The 25,990-nt window shown below is 44.5% G+C and overlaps 1 protein-coding gene across 1 annotated transcript in view; it reads right to left on the bottom strand.

Moving 5' to 3' along the window:
- Positions 1 to 25,990, bottom strand: part of atrn (attractin) — a 346,003-nt gene that overhangs the window by 87,990 nt on the left and 232,023 nt on the right. The window contains exon 26 of the mRNA XM_055642697.1: positions 21,885 to 21,963. Within this exon, the coding sequence (XP_055498672.1) occupies positions 21,885 to 21,963 (79 nt within the window). The remainder of the gene's footprint in view (positions 1 to 21,884; positions 21,964 to 25,990) is intronic.

Below are 25,990 nucleotides of genomic sequence, written 5' to 3'. Positions count from 1 at the left end.
GCTGCCTTAAGGGCCTGTCCCACTTGGGCATCATTTACACGTCGTGACGCGCGCATGGCGTGCATTACACGTGCATGGCGCGTGGAGAGGCGTGGTGGCGTAGGCAGTGACGCGCGTTCGCGCTCGGCGCACTCAGATTTCGGGATTCATAAAATCTTCGCTCCGCCACCTGTGTGACACGCAAATGACGCTCAAGTGGGACAGGCCCTTCACAGCGTCAGATCTTGATTATGGGCGCTGTACGGAGATTGTACGTTCTTCCCGTGACCACGTGAATGTTCTACGGGTGCTTCGGTTTCCTCCCACACGACAAAGACGTGTGGGTTTGTAGATTAATTGGCCCCTGTAATTTGTCCCCAGTGTGTTGGATGGAGCTAGTGTACGGGATGATCTTTGGTCGGTGCGGGCTCCGTAGGCCGAAGAAGGGCCTGTTCCTACGATGCATCTCTAAATTAAACTGAACATTACGTGGCCGGCCCTGCTTGATTTTATAAATCACGCATGTGGAGAAAAAGAATTGGAAGTGAACGAGTGCAACACATAAGTAGTAAGTTATCGTACGGGGTAGACTGGATAGACTCGGATTGTACTCACTAGAATTTAGGAGATTGAGGGGGGATCTTATAGAAATTTACAAAATTCTTAAGGGATTGGACAGGCTAGATGCAGGAAAATTATTCCCAATGTTGGGGAAGTCCAGGACAAGTGGTCACAGCTTAAGGATAGAGGAGAAATCCTTTAGAACCGAGATGAGAAAAACATTTTTCACGCAGAGAGTGGTGAATCTCTGGAACTCTCTGCCACAGAAGGTAGTTGAGGCCAGTTCATTAGCTATATTTAAGAGGGAGTTAGATGTGGCCCTTGTGGCTAAAGGGATCAGGGGGTATAGAGAGAAGGCAGGTACAGGATACTGAGTTGGATGATCAGCCATGATCATATTGAATGGCGGTGCAGACTCGAAGGGCTGAATGGCCTACTCCTGCACCTATTGTCTATGTTTCTATTGTCGTCAATGCATTCATTTCAACCGCATGGACTGCAGTGATTCAAAGCAGCAGCTCGTCACCACTTCAAGAGAAGCTACTTTATACATAGAAGCAGATGTCGCCAGCAATAAACATGCCACGTCAATGAATAATTCAAGTAATGAAATATACTGGTGTCTGCTTGCTTAAAAATAAGTGGACAATTTAATTTGTAGAATTCATTTTAGAGGATGAAGTAACACATGCAGCGGTCAACAAAAACGTGACTTTCTCCTGCAGATTAGCGGTGACTGTTTTAAAAATCGACTTTCATAATTAGTATCAAAAAAAAAATCATGGGATAAAAATCAAGAAGAAATGAAAAACCTGGAAATCTGAAATGAAAGCAGCTATTTGAGAAAATCGTATTCCCCAATCTTTTCCTCAGTTTCTTTATTCGCAGACAGCTTCTTCCCCTTTGTTATCTGGCTTCTGAACAGTCCTTCCATAAACTAGGGTACTGTCCTATTCACTTCTACCCTGTCATAGACATTGGACTTTGTCCATGGAACGGATGCGCTACAATGCTGACAACTATATACTTACCACTCTGTATCTTTCCCTTTGCTCTACCTATTTAAGTTTAGTTTGACTTGAATGGATTTATGTATAGTCCCAGATCTGTTTGGCTAGCATGCAAAACAAAGCTTTTCATTGTACCTCAGTCCAGGGAACAATAATAAACATAAACCTAAGAATATTAAATTTCAATAATAAACCTAAACCGACTGAATGTTTCCAGCAGGTAGACAAAAATGCTGGAGAAACTCAGCGGATGCAGCAGCATCTATGGAGCGAAGGAAATAGGTAACGTTTCGGGCCGAAACCTTTCTTCAGACTGATAGGTAACGTTTAACGGTGGGGAGAAGGAAGGAAAAAGGGAGGAGGAGGAGCCCGAGGGCTTGGGGATGGGAGGAGACAGCTCGAGGGCTAAGGAAGGGGAGGAGACAACAAGGGCTAACAAAATTGGGAGAATTCAATGTTCATGCCCGGCGGATGCAAGCTCCCCAAGCGGAATATGAGGTGCTGTTCCTCCAATTTCCGGTGTTGCTCGCTCTGGCCATGGAGGAGACCCAGGACAGAGAGGTCGGATTGGGAATGGGATGTTTCCAGCATTCCTGATTGATGGGATTCCCTGCACCGTACAGAGCAACATTAACCCAGACAGTTCACATGCCAAGAAAATAAGCCAGCAGCAGTTAGTGCAGTTTAGTTCATTGTCACGGGCACAGAGCTACAGAAAAATGTGTTTTTGTTGCATGCTCTCCAGTCATTGGAAGACTATACATTATTACAATCAAACCATCCATAGCATAGCTACAGGATAAAAGGCACAATGTTTAGTGCAATATGATGAAGTCCAATAAAGTCTGATTATTGAAAGGCACAAAGTGCTGGAGTAACTCAGCAGGTCAGACAGCATCTCTGGAGAACGTGGATCGGTGACAATCTTCACACTTTTTTTAAAATCACATAAATCCATTTGTGTGAGATAAATACTGGGGCTCTAATTATGAATTATCCATGAGTAACACTGTATTCCAAAAATATTTCTTCTCTAATAGCTTTCTTCAGACTTTGTCCCGACCCAAAATGTCACCCAACCATGTTTTCCAGAGATGCTGCCTGACCTGCTAAGTTACTCCACTTTAGAACTTAAAGATACAGCGTGGAAACCGGCCCTTTGGACCACCAAGTCCGTGCCAACCAGCGTTCACCCTGTACACTAAAGCACCATCCTACACACGAGGAACAATTTATAATTTACAGAAGCCAATAAACCTACAAACGGTAAGTCTTTAGAGTGCGGGAGGAAACCAGAGCACGCGAAGAAAACGTGGTCACGGGGACAATGTACAGATAACACCAGTAGTCAGGATTGAACCAGGGTCTCCGGTACTCTCGGGCAGCAACTCTACCGCTGTGCCACCATGCTGCTGCTGGTTGACCACGCAGAGTCACAGGGAGAACGTACAAACTCAGCACAGACAGCACCCATGGTCAGGATCGAAACCGGGTCTCTGGCGCTGTTAGACAGCTACTCTACCGCTGCGCAGCCCAAATTATTTTCTAATGTTTCAATCCAACAGTTTTGTGGTTACTCTTTTCAAGCTGGTTATTGTTGCAAACACTAATCCACACGTATTTAGTGTCTGAGGAGCAAGTAATTGTTCATGCAAACAGAAAAGCACCTTGTCGTTTCAATTCCTGAGAGGACAATAAGCTGTTTTCTGTAACAGGCACATGATAGCTGACTGCCATTGCACGCCTTTGATTTGTTTTCTGCTTCTCGAGTATGAAATGTTGAATTGTCGATTCATATAGTACAGGGGATAATATGGAAAACGTATTGCAAGAGCTTGCAATATGGATGAAGGATGGGACATTCACCGTAACGCACCACTGAAATATTTAAAGAGCTAATTTAAAGTACAGAGGAAGATCCAGATCTCACAACCAAAACAAAGATTTTTGCTGTGAATGCACGTGACAATAATAATAGACCACTACCATTTCCATGGCTCCCTGAAAGTGACAAAACAATTCTGGTGCGGAATTTAGAATCAGAGGACACAGGTTTAAGATGAGAGGGGGAAAAAAAATCATAGGAACCTGAGGGGCAACTTTTAATTTAAATCAAAGGGTGGTGGGTGTATGGAACAAGCTGCCAAAATAGATCATTGAGGCAGGGACTATTGCAATGTTTAAGAAACATGGATAGGATAAGTTTATCCAAGGGTCAAAGGCAAGCAGATGGGACTAGTGTAGTTGGGGCATGTTGGTCAGTATGTGGGCAAGTTGGGCCAAAGGGCCTGTTTCCATGCTGTATCACTATGACTTTGAGTAGTCACAAAAAGCATGCTTGCGTTCGTTGGTTAGGGCATTGAGTACATGCCAGGAAGCTACGATGCAGCTATATAGGTTTGGTCGCATTTGGAGTACTGCCTCAGTTCTGGCCACTCCATACAGGAAGGTTGTGGGGGCTTTGGAAAGGACGCAGAAGAGGCTTACCAGAATGCTGCCGGGACTTGGGGGTGCTAGCTGCCCTGGGGCGGCACGGTGGTGCAGCGGTAAAGTTGCTGCCTTCCAGTACCACAGACCCGGGTTCCATCATGACTACAGGTGCTGCCTGTATGGAGTTTGTATGTTCTCCCCATGACCTGCGTGGGTTTTCCCTGGGTGCTGCAGATTCCTCTCACATTCCAAAGACGTACTGGTTTGTACGTTAATTGGCATTGGTGAAAATTGTAAATTGTCTCTAGTGTGTAGGATAGTGCTAGTGTAACAGGGATCATTGGTCGGCGCAGACTCGATGGGCCAAAGAGCCTATTTCCGTGCTGTTTCTCTAAAAACAAAAAAAAGCTACAAGGAGAAGTCCAGAACAAGGGGTCACAGTTTAAGGATAAGGGGGAAGTCTTTTAGGACCGAGATGAGAAAAAACATTTTTCACACAGAGAGTGGTGAATCTCTGGAATTATCTGCTATAGAAGATAGCTGAGGCCAGTTCATTGGCTATATTTAAGAGGGAGTTAGATGTGGCCCTTGTGGCTAAGGGGATCAGGGGGTATGGAGAGAAGGCAGGTACGGGATACTGAGTTGGATGATCAGCCGTGATCATATTGAATGGCGGTACAGGCTCGAAGGGCCGAATGGCCTACTCCTGCAGCTAATTTCTATGTTTCTATGTTGGACTGTTTTCTCTGGAAGGCTCGAAGTTGAGGGAAGATCTGATAAAAGAAAATAGCATTATGAGAGGAATACATAGGGTAGATACAGAACCTTTTCCCCAGGGAAATGGTAAAGACTTGAGAGCACTGTTTAAAAGAGATATGCGGGGCAAGATTTTTTTTAAGTGTAGAAAGTGGTGGGTAGCTGGAACGCACAACCAGGGGGTGGTGATGGAGGCAGCTACATTAGCCAACGGTATGGACATTGACCTCCAATTTCAGGTAGTCCTTGCTTTCTCCCTCTTTCCCCTCCCCTTCCCAGCTCTCCTACAGCCCACTGTCTCCGCCTCTTCCTTTCTTCTTCCCGCCCCTCCACCCCCACCCCCACATCAGTCTGAAGAAGGGTCTGGACCTGAAACATCTATTCCTCCGCTCCATGGATGCTGCCTCACCCGCTGAGCTACTCCAGCATTGTTGTCTACTTTGGTGGCATTTAGATAGGTACATGAATATGCAGGAATTGGGGGTGGGGGTGGGGGATATGGGTCTTGTCGAGACTGCACTATGTTAGGCACAGACAATATGGGCCAGAGGGCCTGTTCCAGTGCTGTAGTGTCCAATGTTCTATGTTTTAATAGTAATGCAGTGGATGAGATTGTGAACAATCAGAGCCCTGGAAGAGGTGGAGTGTGTCACGTTGCAACATCTCGGCCCAAGAAGAATATTTAGTTCAAATCTCGCTGGGGCCTCCGATAATTTAGTCTTACCCTTCATTATATTGGGTAAGCTGATATGTTCCCGGTATATGTTCCCTCGGGAAAGCAGCTAATATAATCGATGACCAATTTAAACCTTTTCACTGTACCTCGGTACTCGTGACAATAAACTCGACCAAACCACTAACAAACAGCAATGCAGTGGGTGCTCAATATTGCAGCAAGGAGTTAACCTGAACCACCTGACTAAATTCCACCAGGCTAAATTCCATCTTATCTTCGCAATCAGAAATAAGATTCCTGTCACGCAAGCCTGGTGGTAGTTTAAAATAAACTCCTGTTATTTTAGAGCTAACTACTTCTAAATTGGCAATCTGACACACAGTAACAGCAGCATAAACATTAGGCATGGGGGAGGGGGAGAGGGGAGGAGGAGAGGAGGGAGGGAGGGAGGGGAGGAGGGAGGGGAGGATGGAGGGGAGGAGGGAGGGAGGGGAGGGGAGGAGAGGGGGGGGGGGGGGAGGGGGGGGGGGAAGGAAGGGGAGGGGAATAGTGGGCAAGGGAGAAGAGAAAGGGAGGAGGGGAGAGGGGTGAGTGGGGGAGAAGGGGAAATGGGGAGTGGGAATCTACAGATGCAGTTGCTATTTAGAAGGCTGAGGGACAACACAAGCAGCTTTACTGCTTCTAACCTTAAATGGCCGATGATTCAATAGGTTTCTCAAATAAAAAATACGAGTCTAGCACCAAAATCATTTAAATTGATCGGCACAAATTTTGCACCAATTATATTTCGCAGGTTTCTTATTCCAAATTAAGTTGTCTCATTTCTTCAGCACTCAAATCTAAATAGCTGTCGGAATAGCCCGTTTGAAAAGGGCTACTCACAAGAATCGGAGAGAGCATTGACTGACTTTTGCCGAACAAAGAGGCAACAAATTTGTTACATTGAGAAGGCAGAGCTTCCAAAACAAGATCATAACAGTTTGATAAATTGAACACCTTCCCACAAAATGACGGTCTTCGTAATGGATTTCGTAATTATTTGTTAAAGGGGAAGCTATTATCTTCAAGATAGACTTAAAATGTTGGAGTAACTTAGTGGGTCAGGCAGCATCTCTGGAGAAAAAGAATGGGTGACGTTTCAGGTCGAGACCCTTCTTCAGAATGAGAGTCAGGGGAGAGGGAAAGAAGAGATGTAGAAGGTGCAAATGACAAATGAATGAAAGTTATGCAAAAAGCAGCAACGAGCAAGGAAAGGTAGAGCCCACAATGGTCCATTGTTGCCTGTGGGGCAGACGATAATTTGTTATAGACAGTGTACAAGACAACAGTAAAATTAGCATGATGACAAGGGTGGGGAACCGAGAGAGAGAGGGGATGCAAGGGTTACTTGAGGTTAAGGAAATCAATATTCATACCACAGGGTCAAGTCAAGTCAAGTCAAGTCAAGTTTATTTGTCACATACACATACGAGATGTGCAGTGAAATGAAAGTGGCAATGCTCGCGGAACAACAAAACAACCAAACAAATTATAAACACAATCATAACACACATATTATTTTTACATAATAAATAGTAGAAGGAAAAACGTTCTGTACAGTTAGTCCCTGGTGAGAAAGGCGTTTACAGTCCGAATTGCCTCTGGGAAGAAACTCCTTCTCAACCTCTCCGTTCTCACTGCATGGCAACGGAGGCGTTTGCCTGACCGTAGCGGCTGGAACAGTCTGTTGCAGGGGTGGAAGAGGTCTCTCATGATTTTGTTTGCTCTGGAGTTGCACCTCCTGTTGTATAGTTCCTGCAGGGGGTTGAGTGAAGTTCCCATAGTGCGTTCGGCCGAACGCACTACTCTCTGCAGAGCCTTCTTGTCCTTGGCAGAGCAATTCCCTGGGTTGTAAGCTGCCCAAGGGAATTATGAGATGCTGTTCCTCCAATTTGTGTTTGTCCTCACTATACAATGGAGGAGGCCCAGGACAGAAAGGTCAACGTGGGAATGGGGAGTTAAAATGATTAGCAACTGGGAGATCGCGTAGGCCCAGGAAGACTGAACAAAGGTGTTCAGCAAAACGATTGCCCAGTCTGCGCTTAGTCTCAACCAGGAGATTTCAACTTGATTTTGATCAGCTGACTAAATTTGCATTCAACAGTCAAGAGTATTTTATGTTCATATATCCCGGATAGAACAATTAAATTCTTATTTGCAGCAGCACAACATTCAAACGCCTTTTCCATATACAGATCTTCAGATCAACAGATTCAAATGGCAAGTGATAAGGGAATCGATCATTGGTTGCTACTCAGTGTAATAAACATTTGAGAGATTTACGAAGACGAAGGCCTTTCCTCGAAGGCTGTTAACCATCACAGCGAGATTCATTACAACAGTAGCCGTCAAGGCACATTTGTACACAAAATCAAATCATGGACTGCACATGGGCTTGGTTCCTAAATTAAAATCAATAATACCACAAAATATTTTTTATCAGATGGTTTAGTAGTGGTTTAGTTTTAATTTAATTTTAGTCATAAAGTGAAACAGCATGGAAACAGGCCCTTAGACCCAACATGCCTACCCCAGCCACATTAGTCCCATCTGTCCCTCCATATTCCTCCAAATCTGTCCAATCCATGTATCCCTCTAACTGTTTCTTAAACAATGGGATAGTCCTTGCCTCAACTACCTCCTCTGGCAGCTCGTTCCATACACTCACCATGCTTTGTGTGAAAAAGTTACCCCCCAGATTCCTACGAAATCTTTTCCCCTTCACTTAAACCTATGTCCTGTCATTAATTCACCTACTCTGGGCCAGGGACTCTGCATCTACCCGATCTATTCCTCTCACGATCCAATACACCTCTATAAGATCACCCTCATCTTCTTGCGCTCCAAGTAATAGAGTACCAGCCTACTCATCCTTTCCCTATAGCTTACATCCTCTAGTCCTGGCAACATCCCCGTAAATCTTCTCTGTACCCTTTCCAGCTTGACAACATCTTTCCTACAGCACAGTGCCCATGCTGAACACAGTACTCTAAATACAGCCTCACCAACTGTCTTATACAACTATAATATGACCTCCCAACTTCTATACTCAGTAGGAAGGTAGACACAAAATGCTGGGGTAACTCAACGGGACAGGCAGCATCCTTGGAGAGAAGGAATAGGTGATGTTTCGGGTCGAGACTCTTCTTCAGACTGATGTCAGGGGAGTGGGCAGGACAGAGATAGAATGTAGTCGGAGACAATAAGACTGGTGGGAGAACTGGGAAGGGGGAGGGGGAGGGGGTGGAGGGGGAAAGCAAGGGCTACTTGGTTAGAGAAGTCAATGTTCAATACTCACTATTCTGCCCGATGAAGGGCAAGTGGCAAAAGCCTTTTTGACCACCCGATCTACCTGTGACTCCATCTTCAAGGTCCCTCTGCTCTACAACACTCCCCAGAGTGTTGGTCCTGCCCTTGTTAGACATCCCAAAATGTAACACCTCACATTTCTCAGCATTAAAGTCCATCAACCACATCGCAGCCTACCTGGCTAACCAATCAAGATCTTACTGCAATTTTTCACAACCACCTTCACTATCTGCAAAACCACCCACTTTTGTTTCATCTGCAAACTTGTTAATCTTGCCCTGTATGTTCAGCACCGAACCCTGAGCCACAGGCCTCCAGTCCGAGATTTTCTATCCATTCAGCTACACTCCTTGGATCTCATGCGATCTAACTTTCCAGAGCAGTCTACCATGCGGAACCATGCCGAATACTTTGCTGAAATCCATGTTTACAACATCTACAGCTCTGCCATCATCGACCATTTTGGCTACGTCTTCAAAAAACTCAAGCAGATTTTGTGAGATTTTTTCCCCCTTATGTATTGATAGATTCAGATTCAGATTCAATTTTCAGATTGTCCTTAATGATATCTGCCAGAGCTATCTCCTGGCCCCTTTTTGCTCGTCTGAATTCCTTTTTTACATTGGTCCTTAGTTCCCAAAGCTCCTCCAGGGATGCACTTGATCCCAGTTGTCTATACCTGTCCCATGCTTCCTTCTTTTTCTTGACCAATGCCCCAATTTCTCTCGTCAACCAAGCTTCCTTATTTTTGCCTGCTTTGCCCTTCACTCTAATGGGGACGTACATATCCTGAGCATTTGTCAGCAGACTTTTATAAACATCACACTTGGCTGATGGTAGACAAAAATGCTGGAGAAACTCAGCGGGTGAAGCAGCATCTATGGAGCGAAGGAAATAGGCGACGTTTTAGGTCGAGACCCTTCTTCAGCTGATGTTCCTTACACCTTAAGCAACCTGCTCCAATCAACTTGAGCGAGACTTTCTCATACCCTCAAGGTTGGCCTTACCGCAATTTAACATTTTAACACGTCCATAACTATCTTAACCCAAATTGAATAGTGTTCACAGGTCCCAAAAGGCTCCTCCACGAACACTTAATTCACTTGCCCTTCCCAATATCCCAAGACTAGATCAAGTGATGTCCTCTCACGTGTGGGGGCCTCTACAGTTTAGTTTGGAGATACAGCGCAAAACCAGCCCCTTCCGCCCACCGAGTGCAGCCGACCAGCCAATCCCCGCACATTATCACTATCCTACTCACTCTAGGGAGAATTTCATTTATACCAAGCCAATTAACTCACAAACCTCTAGGCCTTTGGAGTGTGGGAGGATACCGACGATCCCGGAGAAAATCCACGTGGTCACGGGGAGATGGTACAAACTCCGTACTGACGGTACCCATAGCCCGGGTGGAACCCGGGTCTCTGGCGCTGTAAGGCAGCAACTCTATCGCTACAACACTACGCCGCCCTTTGTGGTATACTTCAAGGATTTTTTTAAACTTACGTCACTGCTTCCATTCCCGCAACTTTACAACTTGGCAAAATATAAAGTAACAAGGGCTTCAATCAGGAGTCAATCCTTCAAATTTAGCAAAACTTGAAATTTAAAATGCGCTACATAATGAAACCGGTTAAAACAAACATAATTAAGATCAAACTTGACAGGTCTTGTATAGCTTTCACTAGCATACGCAAAGCAGATAAATATGCTGTGACAATCAAGCTAACATAGGAGATAATAGCTGTGCCTCTGTGCCACCATATGCCACATTATTAGCACAGTGTAAGTGTTATCAAAATACATTCAGTGCACATCTGTCAAAAACAACTTGCATATTGGCTTTAACATGGATGAGAATAATGACTTTGGTTTGTCTAATTTTAAACAAAGTCACTAACTAATGTGTAGGAAGGAACTGCAGATGCTAGTTTAAACCGAAGATAGACGCAAAATGCTGGAGTAACTCAGCGGGACAGGCAGCATCTCTGGAGAGAGGAAAGGGTCTCGGCCTGAACCATCACCCATTCCTTCTCTCCAGAGATGCTGCCTGTTCCGCTGAGTTATTCCAGCATCTTGTGTTCAAACAAAGTCCCTCAAGCTTCAGAGTTATTGTTTAGTTGATCGTCACGTGTACAGAGGTACTATGAAAAGCTTTTTGTTGCTCGCTGCCCAGTTAGCGGAAAGACTATACATGATTACAATTGAGCCGTGTGCAGTGAACAGATACGGGACAAAGGGAATAACGTTCAGTGCAAGATAAACGTTAGTCCAGTAGAGTCCGACTAATGATAGTCCTCTGAGGGTCTCCAATGAGGTAAACGGTAGTTGTTGATGGGGTGGTTCTGTTGCCTGGACAAAGGGCACAAAGCTGATTCCACATCTTCTCAGCGCCGACCAGCGATCACCCCGTACACTAACAGTGTGCTACACAACACTAGGGATGATTTACAATTATACCAAGTCAATTAACCTGCAAACCTTGATGTCTTTGGAGTGTGGGAGGAAACCCACAACGTACAAACTCCCTACAGACAGACAGCATCCATAGTCAGTATCGAACCCGGGTCCCTGGCGTTGTAAGGCAGCGACTCTACCGCTGCGCCACCGTGTAGCATCTTCCCTATAGCATAAAGATATCCTTTCCTAAAACTGACATATTTTGTGACGGTTATCATGGTACGCCATACATGCTCAGTCTTCTGAACCACTGCACTTCCTTCTTCCACTGCCTGTCATCTATTGTCCATCTTAATTGGTCTGCCTTACAATGGATTAAAAAATGTCTGAACAAGTAAAAAATTGCCAAACTGCGTATAGGCAGGCATTGGAGTTTTAGCAGCTTTAACTGCAAAGTCTTAGCAGTTCTGTAAAATAGAGAGAACATAATGTAATATAGTCCTTATCAAATGGATGGCATTGTAAAACTGGAAGCTGCCCATCAAAGGGAAAGAGCTGAATGGAGGTAGACACAAATGCTGGAGAAACTCAGCGGGTGAAACAGCATCTAAGGAGTGAAGGAAATAGGCAACGTTTCGGGTCAAAGCCCTTCTTCAGACTGATGTGCGGGTGGGGGAAGCGGGAAGAAGAAAGGATGAGGAGGAGCCAGTGGGCAGAGGGAGAGCTGAAAAGGGGAGGAGAAAGTAGAAACTATCTGAAATTAGAGGTCAATGTTCATATGCTGGGGTGCAAACTGCCCAAGCAAAATATGAGGTGCTGCTCCTCCAATTTGCGGTGATCCTCACTCTGGCTATGGAGGAGGCCCAGGACAGAAAGGTCGGATTCGGAATGGGAAGGGGAGTTGAAGTGCTGAACCACCGGAGAACGGGTTGGTTATTGTAAACCGAGCGGAGGTGTAGGGCGAAGCGATCGCCAAGCCTACGCTTGGTCTCACCGATGTAGAGCAGCTGACATCTAGAGCAGCGGATGCAATAGATGAGGTTGGAGGAGGTGCAGGTGAACCTCTGCCGCACCTGGAAAGACTGCTTGGGTCCTTGAATGGAGTCAGGGGGGAGGTGTAGCATTTCTTGCGGTTGCAAGGGAAAGTGCCCGGAGAGGGGGTGGTTCGGGTGGGAAGGGACGAATTGACCAGGGAGTTACGGAGGGAGTCGTCTCCGTGGAAAGCAGACAAGGGAGGAGATGGGAAGATGTGGCAAGTGGCGGGATCACGTTGGAGGTGGCGAAAATGTTGGAGGATTATTTGTTGCATGTGACGGCTGGGGGGGTGGAAGGTGAGGACAAGGGGTGTTAAGACAAGTATAGAAGTTGGGATGTAATGTTAAAATTGTACAAGGCATTGGTGAGACCAATTCTGGAGTATGGTGTACAATTTTGGTCGCCCAATTATAGGAAGGATGTCAACAAAATAGAGAGAGTACAGAGGAGATTTACTAGAATGTTGCCTGGGTTTCAGCAACTAAGTTACAGAGAAAGGTTGAATAAGTTGGGTCTTTATTCTTTGGAGTGCAGAAAGTTAAGGGGGGATTTGATAGAGGTCTTTAAAATGATGAGATGGATAGACAGAGTTGACGTGGATAAGCTTTTCCCATTGAGAGTAGGGAAGATTTAAACAAGAAGACATGACTTCAGGATTAAGGGACAGAAGTTTAGGGGTAACATTAGGGGGAACTTCTTTACTCAGAGAGTGGTAGCTGTGTGGAATGAGCTTCCAGTGGAAGTGGTGGAGGCAGGTTCGATTTTATCATTTAAAAATAAATTGGATAGGTATATGGATGGGAAAGGAATGGAGGGTTATGGTCTGAGTGCAGGTAGATGGGACTAGGGGAAAATAATTGTTCGGCACAGACTTGTAGGGCCAAGATGGCCTATTTCCGTGCTGTAATTGTTATATGATATATATGTTATAAGACAAGGGTTGAATGCAGAGTTTCAGTTTCAAAAACCCAAGGATCAAATCAATTAAAATAAGATGCATCTAATGGAGGATACCAGACAGGGAAGTTGGAGGAACAGTACAGAGGATACAACATTTTCCATTTAAAATGGTACAAGGAAGACAAGTTGAGACAAATGCACCCTCCAGCTTTCAATCGTCAAAGACAATCCTTCACTTTCCCCCCTCTTGAATGAATCAAACCACACTTCAATCATTGGACTGTTTAATTCAGATAAACCTGGAGCGATAAAGAGTTACCAGCGAATAACACCCTCCTTTTCTGTAGATTGCTGGATTGATTTATTAAGATATAATCGACATTAATAATCCTCATTGATATTTGCAGCAATACCAACTGATGATTTACGCTCTCTAGCTTCAGTAATGGCTGCACAAAAACTTTAACAGTTGTCCTTTGCATTAAAATAGCACCAATCAAAATAATTAATTTACTGCAACTGACTCTTAATGTTTATATATTCACTGATGGAAAAGATGCTGTGCCTTTTTATGATTGACAATTTAGTATGACTAAAACACAACATTTTTATATGAAAAGCCAGTGCCTCCTGCAACAGTTGAAAGTTAAAGCTTACATGCACCACTTTCTGAGTCATTCTATTCACTCTCAGTAATCCTCAATGTCTGCAACTCAAGTCTAGTGATTGTGTCAGGAGGAACTGCAGATGCTGGTTTACACTGAAGATAGACACAAAATGCTGTAGTAACTCAGCGGAACAGGCAGCATCTCTGGATAGAAGGAATGGGTGACGTTTCGGGTAGGAAGAAGGATCTCGACCCGAAACGTTACTGAGTTATTCCAGCATTTTGCGTCTATCTTCAAGTCTTGTGATTGTTGTTTATTTGGCTGTAAGGGCAAAAAATCCAAGGTTACCTACTCTACTCTTTGAGTTTCGTTCTAGTTGAGAGATACAGTGTGGAAACAGGTCCTTTGGCCCACCGAGTTGGCTCCGACCAGCGATTTCCGTCATGGGCAGAAATCGCTTTTAAAACATGGGGGGGACGGAATTTCCTGGTGACCCGATGACAAGTGTGCATAAGTACAATTTTAACTCCACACACACACACACCCACACAACACACACACACACACACACACACACACACACACACACACACACACACACACACACACACACACACACACACACACACACACACACACACACACACACACACACACACACACACACACACACACACACACACACACACACACACACACACACACATCTTACTAAACGATCCTGGGGCCTGGGGAAGACTTGTGAGAAAGTGAAAGAGGCCAAAAATGGTGTAAATTAAAATATATATATATTTGCGCCGAGACCTAACATCTAGGAGTTAGCGGCCTCCAACTGGAATCGACCTTGAGGGCTCTGGTCGCAGAGCTTGTGGACTTCTATCACGGAGCTGGTTGACTTCGAAGGCTGAGGTGGCGTTGCGGCTGCGTCTCGACTTCGGAGGCTTCTGCCACGGCCCCTGTGGACGGTAACATCTGGAGCTCACAGGTCCCTGGTTGGTGACCGGCTTTCAGGAGCTCCAGCAACAACAGCTAGACATTACTAGAATGTTGCCTGGGTTTCAACAACTAAGTTACAGAGATAGGTTGAATAAGTTAGGTCTTTATTCTCTGGAGCGCAGAAGGTTAAGGGGGGGACCTGATAGAGGTCTTTAAAATGATGAGAGGGATAGACAGAGTTGATGTGGACAAGCTTTTCCCTTTGAGAATAGGGAAGATTCAAACAAGAGGACATGACTTCAGAATTAAGGGACAGAAGTTTAGGGGTAATATGAGGGGGAACTTCTTTACTTAAAGAGTGGTAGCGGTGTGGAATGAGCTTCCAATGGAAGTGGTGTCGGCAGGGTCGTTGGTATCATTTAAAAATAAATTGGATAGGCATATGGATGAGACGAGAATGGAGGGTTATGGTATTAGTGCAGGCAGGTGGGACTAAGGGAAAAAAGTTGTTCGGCACGGACATGTAGGGCCGAGATGGCCTGTTTCCGTGCTGTAATTGTTATATGGTTAACAGCTTTGTCCGCCCCGAATCGTGGGGCTTGAATCGGCCCATTCACGGGCCTTTCATCGGCCGCGGGATCTTCCATCGCCCGGCAGGGGGGCTTCAACATCGAGAGTCTCGATCGGCTCGACGCAGCAGATTGACTGCCTGACCACGGGAGAAGAAGCAGGGAAGGGCGGTTTTGCTGCAACATGTTTTACAAAACATAGGGGGGGGGGGGGGACTCGTCCACTAACATTATCCGATACACACGCACTAGGGACAATTTTACATTTACAATAAGCTAATTAACCTACAAACCTGTACGTTTTTGAAGTGTGGGAGGAAACCAGAGATCCCAGAGAAAACCCACGCAGGTCAAGGGGAGAACGTACAGTCTCCATACAAATAGCACCCGCAGTCAGGATCAAACATGGATCTGTGACACTATGAGGCAGCAACTCTACCACTGCGCAACGTGAGAGAACATTGAAAATCCAGTCGTAATAATCATCTGATATTCAGGATAGCTTAAAATGGTCGCCATTAGAATTTAATTTTAACTGACTTTAGTGCATTGATCTAAACTTAAGCAATGTAGCTTTAATGTCTTGAAGAAGATATATGAGAGATCTATAAAGGCATACTGTGGAACATCAAGAAAACCAGAGTTGCAGTAAAGTGGTTCAAATGGGAATTAATTCTTTAGGGATGTTCACATAATTTAAGAGTGACTGCCACGCTAAACATTACTACAGAGAACTGGTATCCTAAAATAAAACTAAATTGTTACAGTCTAAAATATTTAAAAACAATAGCTTTTGTAGTTTACAAAATGATTGATTCTAAATGTTTCTGCAAATAGTCTGGGTGTGCTGGCCTTGAGTCATAGAACTGGTAAATAACAAAAAATATCATCTCTTCATTTCATTAAAACCTACCTTTACGTTGCTATCTCGAATCACGAGCATTAAAGATTTTTGAATGTGATTAAAATGTCTTCATTTTCTTGAAATATTTATTCCAACATAAAATACCCTTAGAATAGGTCTCAGCAGACAGCATGACCCATGTGGCTTTGAAGCAGATAATCATTCCAATGAGCGGTCTTGAAGAACAGTTGAATTTTCAAGGTCAAAATCTGGCTAACTTCTAAGAAAGCTGACAGGGTGCACACAGATCTACAAAGAGAGTCTCTTAAGTAAACACGATTTATGTATTGCCACCACGTTTTGTTTAGTTAGACATGTTGAATGGATGCGCACAACAGAACAGTTTGAAATAAGAATTGCAATTTTGGAACAACAATAAGATGTATCGCCAGGATTTGTGCCCTTGGTGAATCCTGGGTATAATACAATTACTTTCAGCATTCCTTCTGATCCATGTGAGATAACTACAACTGCAGAATCTGGATGTATCTGCATGTAGACACCGAGTGAAAGCTGAACCAGGCTCATTTTTTACACCTCCATGGCCAAATATCCTGGTACAGGTACAGGTACACCATTGATTTTCTGGCATCCTTGGTTCCATCCACTATCCATTTTGCCGGACCAACAGAGGTTTAGTTTAGAGATACAGCACGGAAACAGGCCCTAATGGCCCACCGAGTTCGTGCCGACCTGCGATCCCCCCACTCTTACACTATCCTACACACACTATGGACAATCCACAATTTCACCAAAGCCAATTAACCTACAAACGTGTACGTCTTTGGAGTGTGGTAGGAAACAGGAGCGCCCGGGGAAAACTCACACAGGTCACGGGGAGAACGTACAGACTCCGTACAGACATACCCGGGTCTCTGGTACTGTAAGGCAGCAAATCTACCATTGTGCCACCGTGCAGCGTAATAATAATTCAACAATACACCTCTGACCCACCAATTATTCGCCTATCGTGTCTCTACAGCACCTATCTTTTTGGTGACTCTCGGACTATGCTTGATCGGACTTTGCCGGCTTTATCCTGCACTCAACGTTATTCCCTGTGCACTATCATCTGTACACTGTAATGACTATTGTAATCATGCATTGTCTTTCTGCTGATGGGTTAGCACGCAACAAACGCTTTTCACCGTATCTTATACTGTACTGTACACGTGACGATAAACTAATCTGAAACTGAATGGTCTGCTAGAAACATAAATAAAGAATTAATAAAGAAGTAAACAATTAACTCTTTCTGGACAGAGGCACACATCCCAAAAGAGCGGTGACCCACACGCAATACACTCATAATTTTGTCCCGATTAAAGGAGGCGCCAGATTATCAGTTGCCATATCAGTGGCGGACCTGCACTCATTGACTACTATGTCAAAATGACATTTCTTCTTGGTTCTTGGTCCTTCAAAATATTCCAAATGGAATTTAAACTGGAGGTGGCGGAGGGTGGATTTAAGCAAAAAAGGGTTCTTGGAGAAGAAGAGCTACTTTAATTTGGAGGAAAACCTGGATCTAGATAATTCATGTTATCCACATATTGGCGTATTGCACGTAAAACAGAAATCCCTGAATGTGCACAAGCTCATTGACTGCATTACTGAAAGAACTGTAAGTTAATGAAAAGGGTACTTACATTTTTTAAATTGTTCCAGCTTACACTAATAGCAAACATGCACACACTCTATTGATTTTATTTGATTGGATAGAAAATAAAAGTATGTTTATTTATAAAAGAAATTCTAGCTCAGTCTCATTTTATATATTTTCATTTCAAAGTATCTGCATTAGGTTATACATAATTGCAGCCCAAATACAAGGCACTGTTGAGCAGTTTGTGTTTAAAATCTATATGTTCTTCCACTAATAGCTTAAACTATAATCAATTACAGATTTGGGTTTCATTGCTGTTGAATTGTGATCTGTTTCATGAAGAACTACCCGAACCACCATTGCATTTAGTCTGACTACTACTTCAGAAAATTAGCTAACAATAAAAGGTTGGAGCAGGATATGCTATTGGGCATGTCCCATCATTCAACATGATCATGGATGATAATCCACTTCAGCCACCTGTTCCTGCCTTCTCTCCCATTCCTCTGGATCATTTTTGCATGAAGAAATATATTAAGATTCAAGATTCAAGATTCAATTTAATTGTCATTTGGAGGTCCAAACGAAATGCCGTTTCTGCAGCCATACATTACAAACAAATAGACCCAAGACACAACATAATTTACATTTTACATAAACATCCATCACATCGCTGTGATGGAAGGCCAAAAAAACTTATCTCTCCACTGCACTACAATTAATCAATTGTAGAATCATAAAGTCTTACAGCATGGAAACGGCTCCTCGGCCCAACTTGCCCATATCAACCAACATTCCCCATCTGCCAGCATTTGGCCCATATCCCTCTAAACCTGTTCTATCCATGTACCTATCTAAATGTTTCTTAAACATTACAATAGTACTTGCCTCAATTGCCTCCTCTGGCAGCTCATTCCATACACCCACCTCCCTGTGTGTGAAAAGTTACCCCTCAGGTTCCTATTAAATATTTTCCCCACCTTAAACATCTGTCCTCTGGTTCTCGATTCCCCTCCTCTGGGCAAGGGACTATGTGCATCTACCCCATCTATTCCTCTCATGATTTTGTACACCACAATGTGATCACCCCTCATCCCTCTGCGTCCTAAGAAATAAAGTCCTCGCCCATTCAACCTCTCCCTATAGCTCAAGTGCTCGAGCCTTGGCAACATCCTTGTAAATCTTCTCTGCACCTTTTCCAGCTTATACAACTGCAACATGATCTCCCAGCTTCTACATTCAATACTCTGACAGAATATTTCTACTTGAACATATTCAACAATTTCTTTGGCAGTGAATTCCTCGTGCTCTAGTCATCACCATATAACCATATAACAACTACAGCACGGAAACAGACCATCTCGGCCCCACAAGTCCATGCCGAACAAATCTTCTCCCCTTAGTCCCACCTGCCTGCATTCGTACCATAACCCTCCATTCCCTTCTCATCCATATGCCTATCCAATTTATTTTTAAATGATACTAATGAACCTGCCTCCACCACTTCCACTGGGAGCCCATTCCACACCGCCACCACTCTCTGCGTAACCTAGTTCCCCCTCATAATACCCCTATACTTCTGTCCCTTAGTACTGAAGTCATGTCCTCTTGTTTGAATCTTCCCTATTCCCAAAGGGAAAAGCTTGTCCACATCAAATCTGTCTATCCCTCTCATCATTTTAAAGACATCTATCAGGTCCCCCCTTAATCTTCTGCGCTCCAGAGAATAAAGACCTAACTTATTCAACCTATCTCTGTAAGTTAGTTGTTGAAACCCAGGCAACATTCTAGTAAATCTCCTCTGTACTCTCTCTATTTTGTTGACATCCTTCCTATAATTGGGCGACCAAAATTGTACACCATACTCCAGATTTGGTCTCACCAATGCCTTGTACAATTTTAACATTACATCCCAGCTTCTATACTCAATGCTCTGATTTATAAAGGCTAGCATACCAAAAGCTTTCATACATATATTCATACAGCACAGAAATCGGCCCTTCAGCCAAACTAATCTATTCCGACGAAGATGACCCATCCAACCTCATCTCATTTGCCCACTCCTGGCCCATACCTCTCTGAACCTTTCCTGTCCATCTACCTATCAAAATACCCTGGAAATGTAGCTATTGTACCAGCCTCAACTACATTCCCTGGCAGCTCATTCCATATACCCACCACCCTCTGAGCGAAAAAGTTGCCCCTTTTAAATCTTTCCCCTCTCATCAACCTATACGCTCTAGCTCCTGATTTCCCTAATCTCAGAAAAAGACTTTGTGCATTCATCGTTGATATAGATGACAAATAGCAATAGGCCCACCACCAATCCCTGAGGTTCACAAGTTCCTAAGCCATAGGAGCAGAATTAGGCTATTCGGCCCATTGAGTCTACTCTGCCATTCCATCATGGCTGATCTATCTTTCCCTTTGACACCCTTACTCATTAAGAACCTGTCAATTTATGCTTTAAAAATACCCAATCACTTGGCCTTCCGACCCATTTGTGGCAATGAATTCCACAGATTCACCACCGACTAAAGAAATTCCTCCTCATCTCCTTTCTAAAGGTACGCCCTGTTATTCTGAGGCTGTGCCCTCTGGTCCTAGACACTCCAACTAGTGGAAACATCCACTCTATCCAGACCTTTCACTATTCGGTAAGTTTCAACGAGTTACCCCTTCATCCTTCTAGACTCCAGGGAATCCAGGCCCAGAGCCGTCAAACGCTCATCATACCTTAACCCAATCATTCCTGGGATCATTCTTGTTAACCTCCTCAGGACCCTATCCAACACCAGCACACCCTTCCTCAGATAGGGGTCCCAAAACTGTACACAATACTCCATAGGCAGTCTGCCAATGCCTTATAACGCCTCAGCAAAAACCCTGCTTTTATATTCTAGTCACCTTGAAATAGAAACATAGAAACATAGAAATTTGGTGTAGTAGGCCATTCGGCCCTTCGAGCCTGAACCGCCATTCAATATGATCATGGCTGATCATCCAACTCAGTATCCTGTACCTGCCTTCTCTCCATGAGCCACAAGGGCCACATCTAACTCCCTCTTAAATTTAGCCAATGAACTGGCCTCAACTACCTTCTGTGGCAGAGAATTCCAGAGATTCACCACTCTCTGTGTGAAATAAATGCTAACATTGCATTTGCCTTCCTTACTACCAAGGTACATCGCTGCTCACAGTACTCTAGTTTGAGAAACAACCTTCCAGCACCACCCATGAAGCCAATTGTCTCGAGGCAGCCAGCTCTCCCTGGATCCCATGCAATCTAACCTTCCAGAGCACCCAACTACGCGGAACCTTAGGTTGAAACATTTTTCCGGGTCTTAGTTCTAAACGGTAGACCTCCTATCCGGAGGTTGTGATCTCTGGCTCTCGACTGTCCTTTCCTTAGAAACATCCTCTCCCTATCTAAGTTGCCTAGTCTTTCCGTTTAATCCGCTTACAATCTCCATTATGTGAGATCCTCCTTCATTCCTCTAGTGAATACTGGCCTATTCTAGCCAATGTCTCCTCCAGTATAAGTCCAATCACCCTAGGAATTAGTCTGTCAAACCTCGGTTGCGCTCTTTTCACTTGAGAGTTACCGCGCAGAAACAGGCCCATCGGCCCACCGAGTTAGTGCAGACCAGCGATCACCCGGTACATTAACACTAGGGACAATTTTACCAAAGCCAATTAACCTGCAAACCTGTACACCTTTGGAGTGTGGGAGCAAACCGGAGCACCCAGGGAAAACCCACGTAAGCGCAGGGAGAACGTACAAACTCCATACAGACAGCATCCGTAGTCAGGATCAAACCAGTCCGGCGCTGTAGGGCAGCAACATTACCGCTGTGCCACTCCACGCTCTCTCAACGGCAAGACTATATTCTCTAAAGAGTCATAGTCATACAGCAAGGAAACAGGCCCTTCGGCCCAACTTGCCCACGCCGACCAACATGCCCCATTCCACACTAGTCCCACCTGCCTGCTCTCTTAGATGAGGAAACCAAAACTCCACACAAGCTCCAGATGTGGTCTCACCAAAGCTCAGGGTAGCCGCAGCAAGATTAAACTCCCAGGTCTAAATTTGTTCTGCAAAGTCCACACGTGCACAAATAAACACAGGTGGTAAGGTGAAGGCCGTGAAGAATAAGGTGGCTTACCTCTCTTCTCCTTGATGCCCAGCAGCTCTGCTTAATCTTCCACACCACAGCAGCCACCAACAATAAGGACAGAAAACAACTGCAAAACAATATTTTAAAAAGAGAAGTCAGCTCTGTGAAATACATACAAATAAAACACACACCTCCTTTGGGAGGTAGATGTTCACAGCTTGACACCATCGGAAACTAAAGATTTGCTTACAGTGCCCTCCATAATGTTTGGGACAAAGGCCCATCATTTATTTTTTTGCCTCTGTATGCCACAATTTGAGATTTGTAATGGAAAAAAAAAATCACATGTGGTTAAAATGCACATTGTCAGATTTTAATAAATGCCGGAGGAGGTAGTTGAGGCAGGTACTATCGCAATGTTTAAGTAACACTAGACTAAGTGGGCCCCTTTGGATCCCAGTCACACGGGAGGCCTGGTCCCCCAACGCAACACATTCCCAATGCAATATTCCACCACGGTGTGGGAGAGGCGTGGTGTAAGGGAGGGGGGGGGGGGTGTGAGAGAGAGGGTGGTGTGTAGCGAGGGGGGGTTGTGGGAGAGGGGTGTGGGGGGGGGGGGGGTGGGGGGGGGGGGTGTGGGGGTGGGGTAGATGGGGTGTGGGGGGAGTGGGTGTGTGTGTGGTTGGCGGGATGTGTGGGGGAAAGGGGGGTGGGCGCGGGGGGGGGTGGTGGTGTGTCGGGGGACTGTGTGTGTGTTGGGGAGGGGGTGTGGGTGGGGGAGAGGGGTGGTGGTGGGGGGGGGGAGACGGTGGTGTGGAGCGGGAGGGGTGGTGTGGAGCGGGAGGGGTGGTGTGGGGGGGTGGAGGGAAGGAGGGAGGAACGGGGAGGGGTAAATGGGAGGTGTGAGTGTGTGTGTGGGGAGGGGGGGGAGAAGAGAAGGAAGGAAGTCTTCAACTCTAGAGCCAAACAAAAAACACTGTGTGCTGGAGGAACTCAGCGGGCCAGGCGGCACCCGCGGAGGGAACGGACCAGGAGCCTCCACGGGCCAGGGTTCCCCCCCACAACAGGATGGAACCACAGATGCAGCCGTCCCCACAAAATGTCAAATGATTCCGGGAATGCCGAGGCGAGAGGGTGAGAGAGAGGAAGTGAGAGAGATTCGTTGTTGCGATTATCTATGGTCAATTTTGCTTTGTTAAATACGGACATAAACAATATCCGTAATTAACAACGCAAAACCGTGCATATGTATCCTTATTGCATTTCCGTACAAAATACGGAAAATCTGTACTACTTGGCAGCTCTGTTAGATCCAAAATAGGCAGCTTTTTGATTTCCCCTAATTAGGTCCCCTGGAGGTGCTGATCCCAATTTGGTCCCAATTCCAAAACTTGGTTCCCGTGCAGACAAAACTGTTTTGTATTGTCAATTCAGCATTGATTACTGTACACTTATCTAAACCGGAGAGTGTATAAAATCATAATACAATGAGTTAAAATATCACACCAATCAACTAAACAGTGAATATTTCCAATCGGCACCAAAGGCGATTGCCATCAGCAGGATTCCAATAGGGAGGTTTCACGGCAGTCGGGTCACGACCCATGACCCGTACTGTTGCTACACTACTCCAAATGGATTACACGCGGTGTACTGCAGGTAGGCACTTACCATTGTTTCCAGCGTAGCGGGCCCGTTAAAACCCGCTGAAATTGTCAATTTTTGCGCTGTAAATAATTATGTAAATCGGGATAAGCGTGTGAGACAATTAGCATACTTCAGAATTCCAGAAATGAGGAGAAATGACGGTAGATAGAAACGAGAGCTGAAGGGACAACAACAGCCAGAGTGCTTGGCGAACATTGGCCGTTTGCTCACTGCATTTCATCAACTAAGGCATTATTTGTGTTTTTTCTTGATTCCTTTGGCATCTAAAAAGTTTCAGAAGTGATAAATCTGGCTGTAATTTTTTTTAAATCGCCCATGGTTCTCAAGTGGGTTTTTACATACAAAATGAAAACGCATCTGAAGAAAAATTTACAGCCAGATTTATCACTTCTGAGAATTTTTAGATACCAAAGGAATCAAGAAAAAACACAAATAATGCCTTACTTGATGAAATGCAGTGAGCAAACGCGATAATTCCCAATATTTTCAATGTTTACCAAGCACTTTAGCTGCTGTAGTCCCTTCAGTTCTCACTTCTCTATACCTTCATTTCGCTTCACTTTGGAATTCTAAAGTTGGGTACATGTCTCTCACACTTACCCCGACTCCCACAAATGTTTTTTCAGCACAAAAATTCAACATTTTGGCGTTTTTTAACAGGTAGGAAAGTACGCGTGTCTAGCATGAATAACATATACTGGAAGTGACGGATGTCTTCCAGTTAGATTTAGCGGCTCCGAGCGTCGAGCCCTATGACCCAGTGACCTTTCGTGCAACCACTCTATACAATGGGACTCCCAGTTACAGTGAAGTGATTGCTGCTGAAATTTTCCACTGCACCCAAATTTTCCACGCACAAATCTCATCCCACATAAAGGACTCTAACGGTGTGCAAAAACAAAAATTAACAACAGTTATATCAGAGCGTCTTTCCATGCTTTGCATTTCATCATAACCTAACCTACATTACTGAATACGATCCACAAAATACAAACAATGCCTGGTCACAGGGTGCTCGGCAACCACTATTTATTACTTAGCAACAGTGAACAGCTAAAGAGTAATCACACAGCGCTTTAGAAATGACCCCGAAATTCTATGACAAAAAGAAAATGCGCAATCTCCAGACAATTTGCAGCTAAAAGCTGGTAATTGGTTTGTGATAAAAGACCAGACAATTACTTTGGACTACATTTCTGATTTTATTGCTTCATTTTATTCCTTATTTTTCGCGAATCAATAGGCAGTATTTTGTAAACGAGGAGAGCACGTTAAACAGGGGGCGTTTGGAGCGGGCTGATTAACAGCAGAGGCTAAAGTGTCCATATCCTCTATAATGACTGGTTACACTGCAGTTTATGACGGTTTTTAAGCATTTCATTGAAATTATACCACTTTTCACTTTGCTTTATAATGAAATTTTGATGATGTATTAATCGAGTGCAAATAAAATACATTATAAAAGTGATTGCGTTATTTTCAGAAAATTCAATATAGCCCAGAAAATGGCAAGCGTAATTTCCACTCCTAGTCCTTCGCAGTTTTCATTCATTTCATTATTTTATTTATTTCCTTCACCACCATCACCTATAGTGTTATTCAGACTCTCTTGAGTCACTTGTTGTCACTTGCGGGCGGAGCACCAAGGCAAATTCCTTGTATGTGAATACTTGGCCAATAAACGTATTCATTCATTGATCTCCATGCTACATCCTTCCCTTCACTGCACCTTAAAAGATGTTTGATTCCTCATTTTCCACAGTGGGCGGCATAGTGGTGCCATTGCTGTCTTACAGCGCCAAAGACCCGGGTTCGATCCCGTCTACGAGTGCAATGTTTCTGCAGTTTGTACGTACTTCTCTTGACCGCGTGGGTTTTCTTCAGGTGCTCCAGTTTTCTCCCACATTCCAAAGACGTGCAGGTTTGTAGGTTAAGTACCTTTGGAAAGATTGGAATTTGTCCCTAGTGTCAAGTCAAGTTTATTCGTCACATACACATACGAGATGTGCAGTGAAATGAAAAGTGGCAATGCTCGCAAATTATGCAAAAAGTGTGTGTGTGTGTGTGTGTGTAGGATCGTGCTAGTGTACGGGGTAATCGCTGGTCAGCGCAGACTCGGTGGGACGAAGGGGTTGTTTCCGTGCTGTACCTCTAAATTAAACTAACCTAAAAGTTCTGTCGAAAGCTCATCAATCTGAAACATCAATTCACAGAAACACAAAAAACAGGTGCAGGAGTAGGCCTTTCGGCCCTTCGACCCAGCACCACTATTCAATATGATCATGGCTGATCAGCCAAAATCAGTACCCCGTTCCTGTTTTCTCCCGTATCCCTTGATTTCATTAGCCCGAAGAGCTATATCTAACTCTCTCTTGAATACAAATAATTGTGCTCGTCTCTCCATGGAAGCTGCCTGACCGGCTGAGTATTTCCAGCATCTGGAGTTTCTTGCTTTGCAATAACTTGATTTTGTGCAGCTGCAAGAT

This window comes from Leucoraja erinacea, chromosome 1 (genome assembly GCF_028641065.1).
Source record: "Leucoraja erinacea ecotype New England chromosome 1, Leri_hhj_1, whole genome shotgun sequence".
NCBI lineage: Eukaryota > Metazoa > Chordata > Chondrichthyes > Rajiformes > Rajidae > Leucoraja > Leucoraja erinaceus.
The sequence above is the reverse complement of the archived record's forward strand: the minus strand, read 5'-3'. Positions and strand labels throughout refer to the sequence as shown.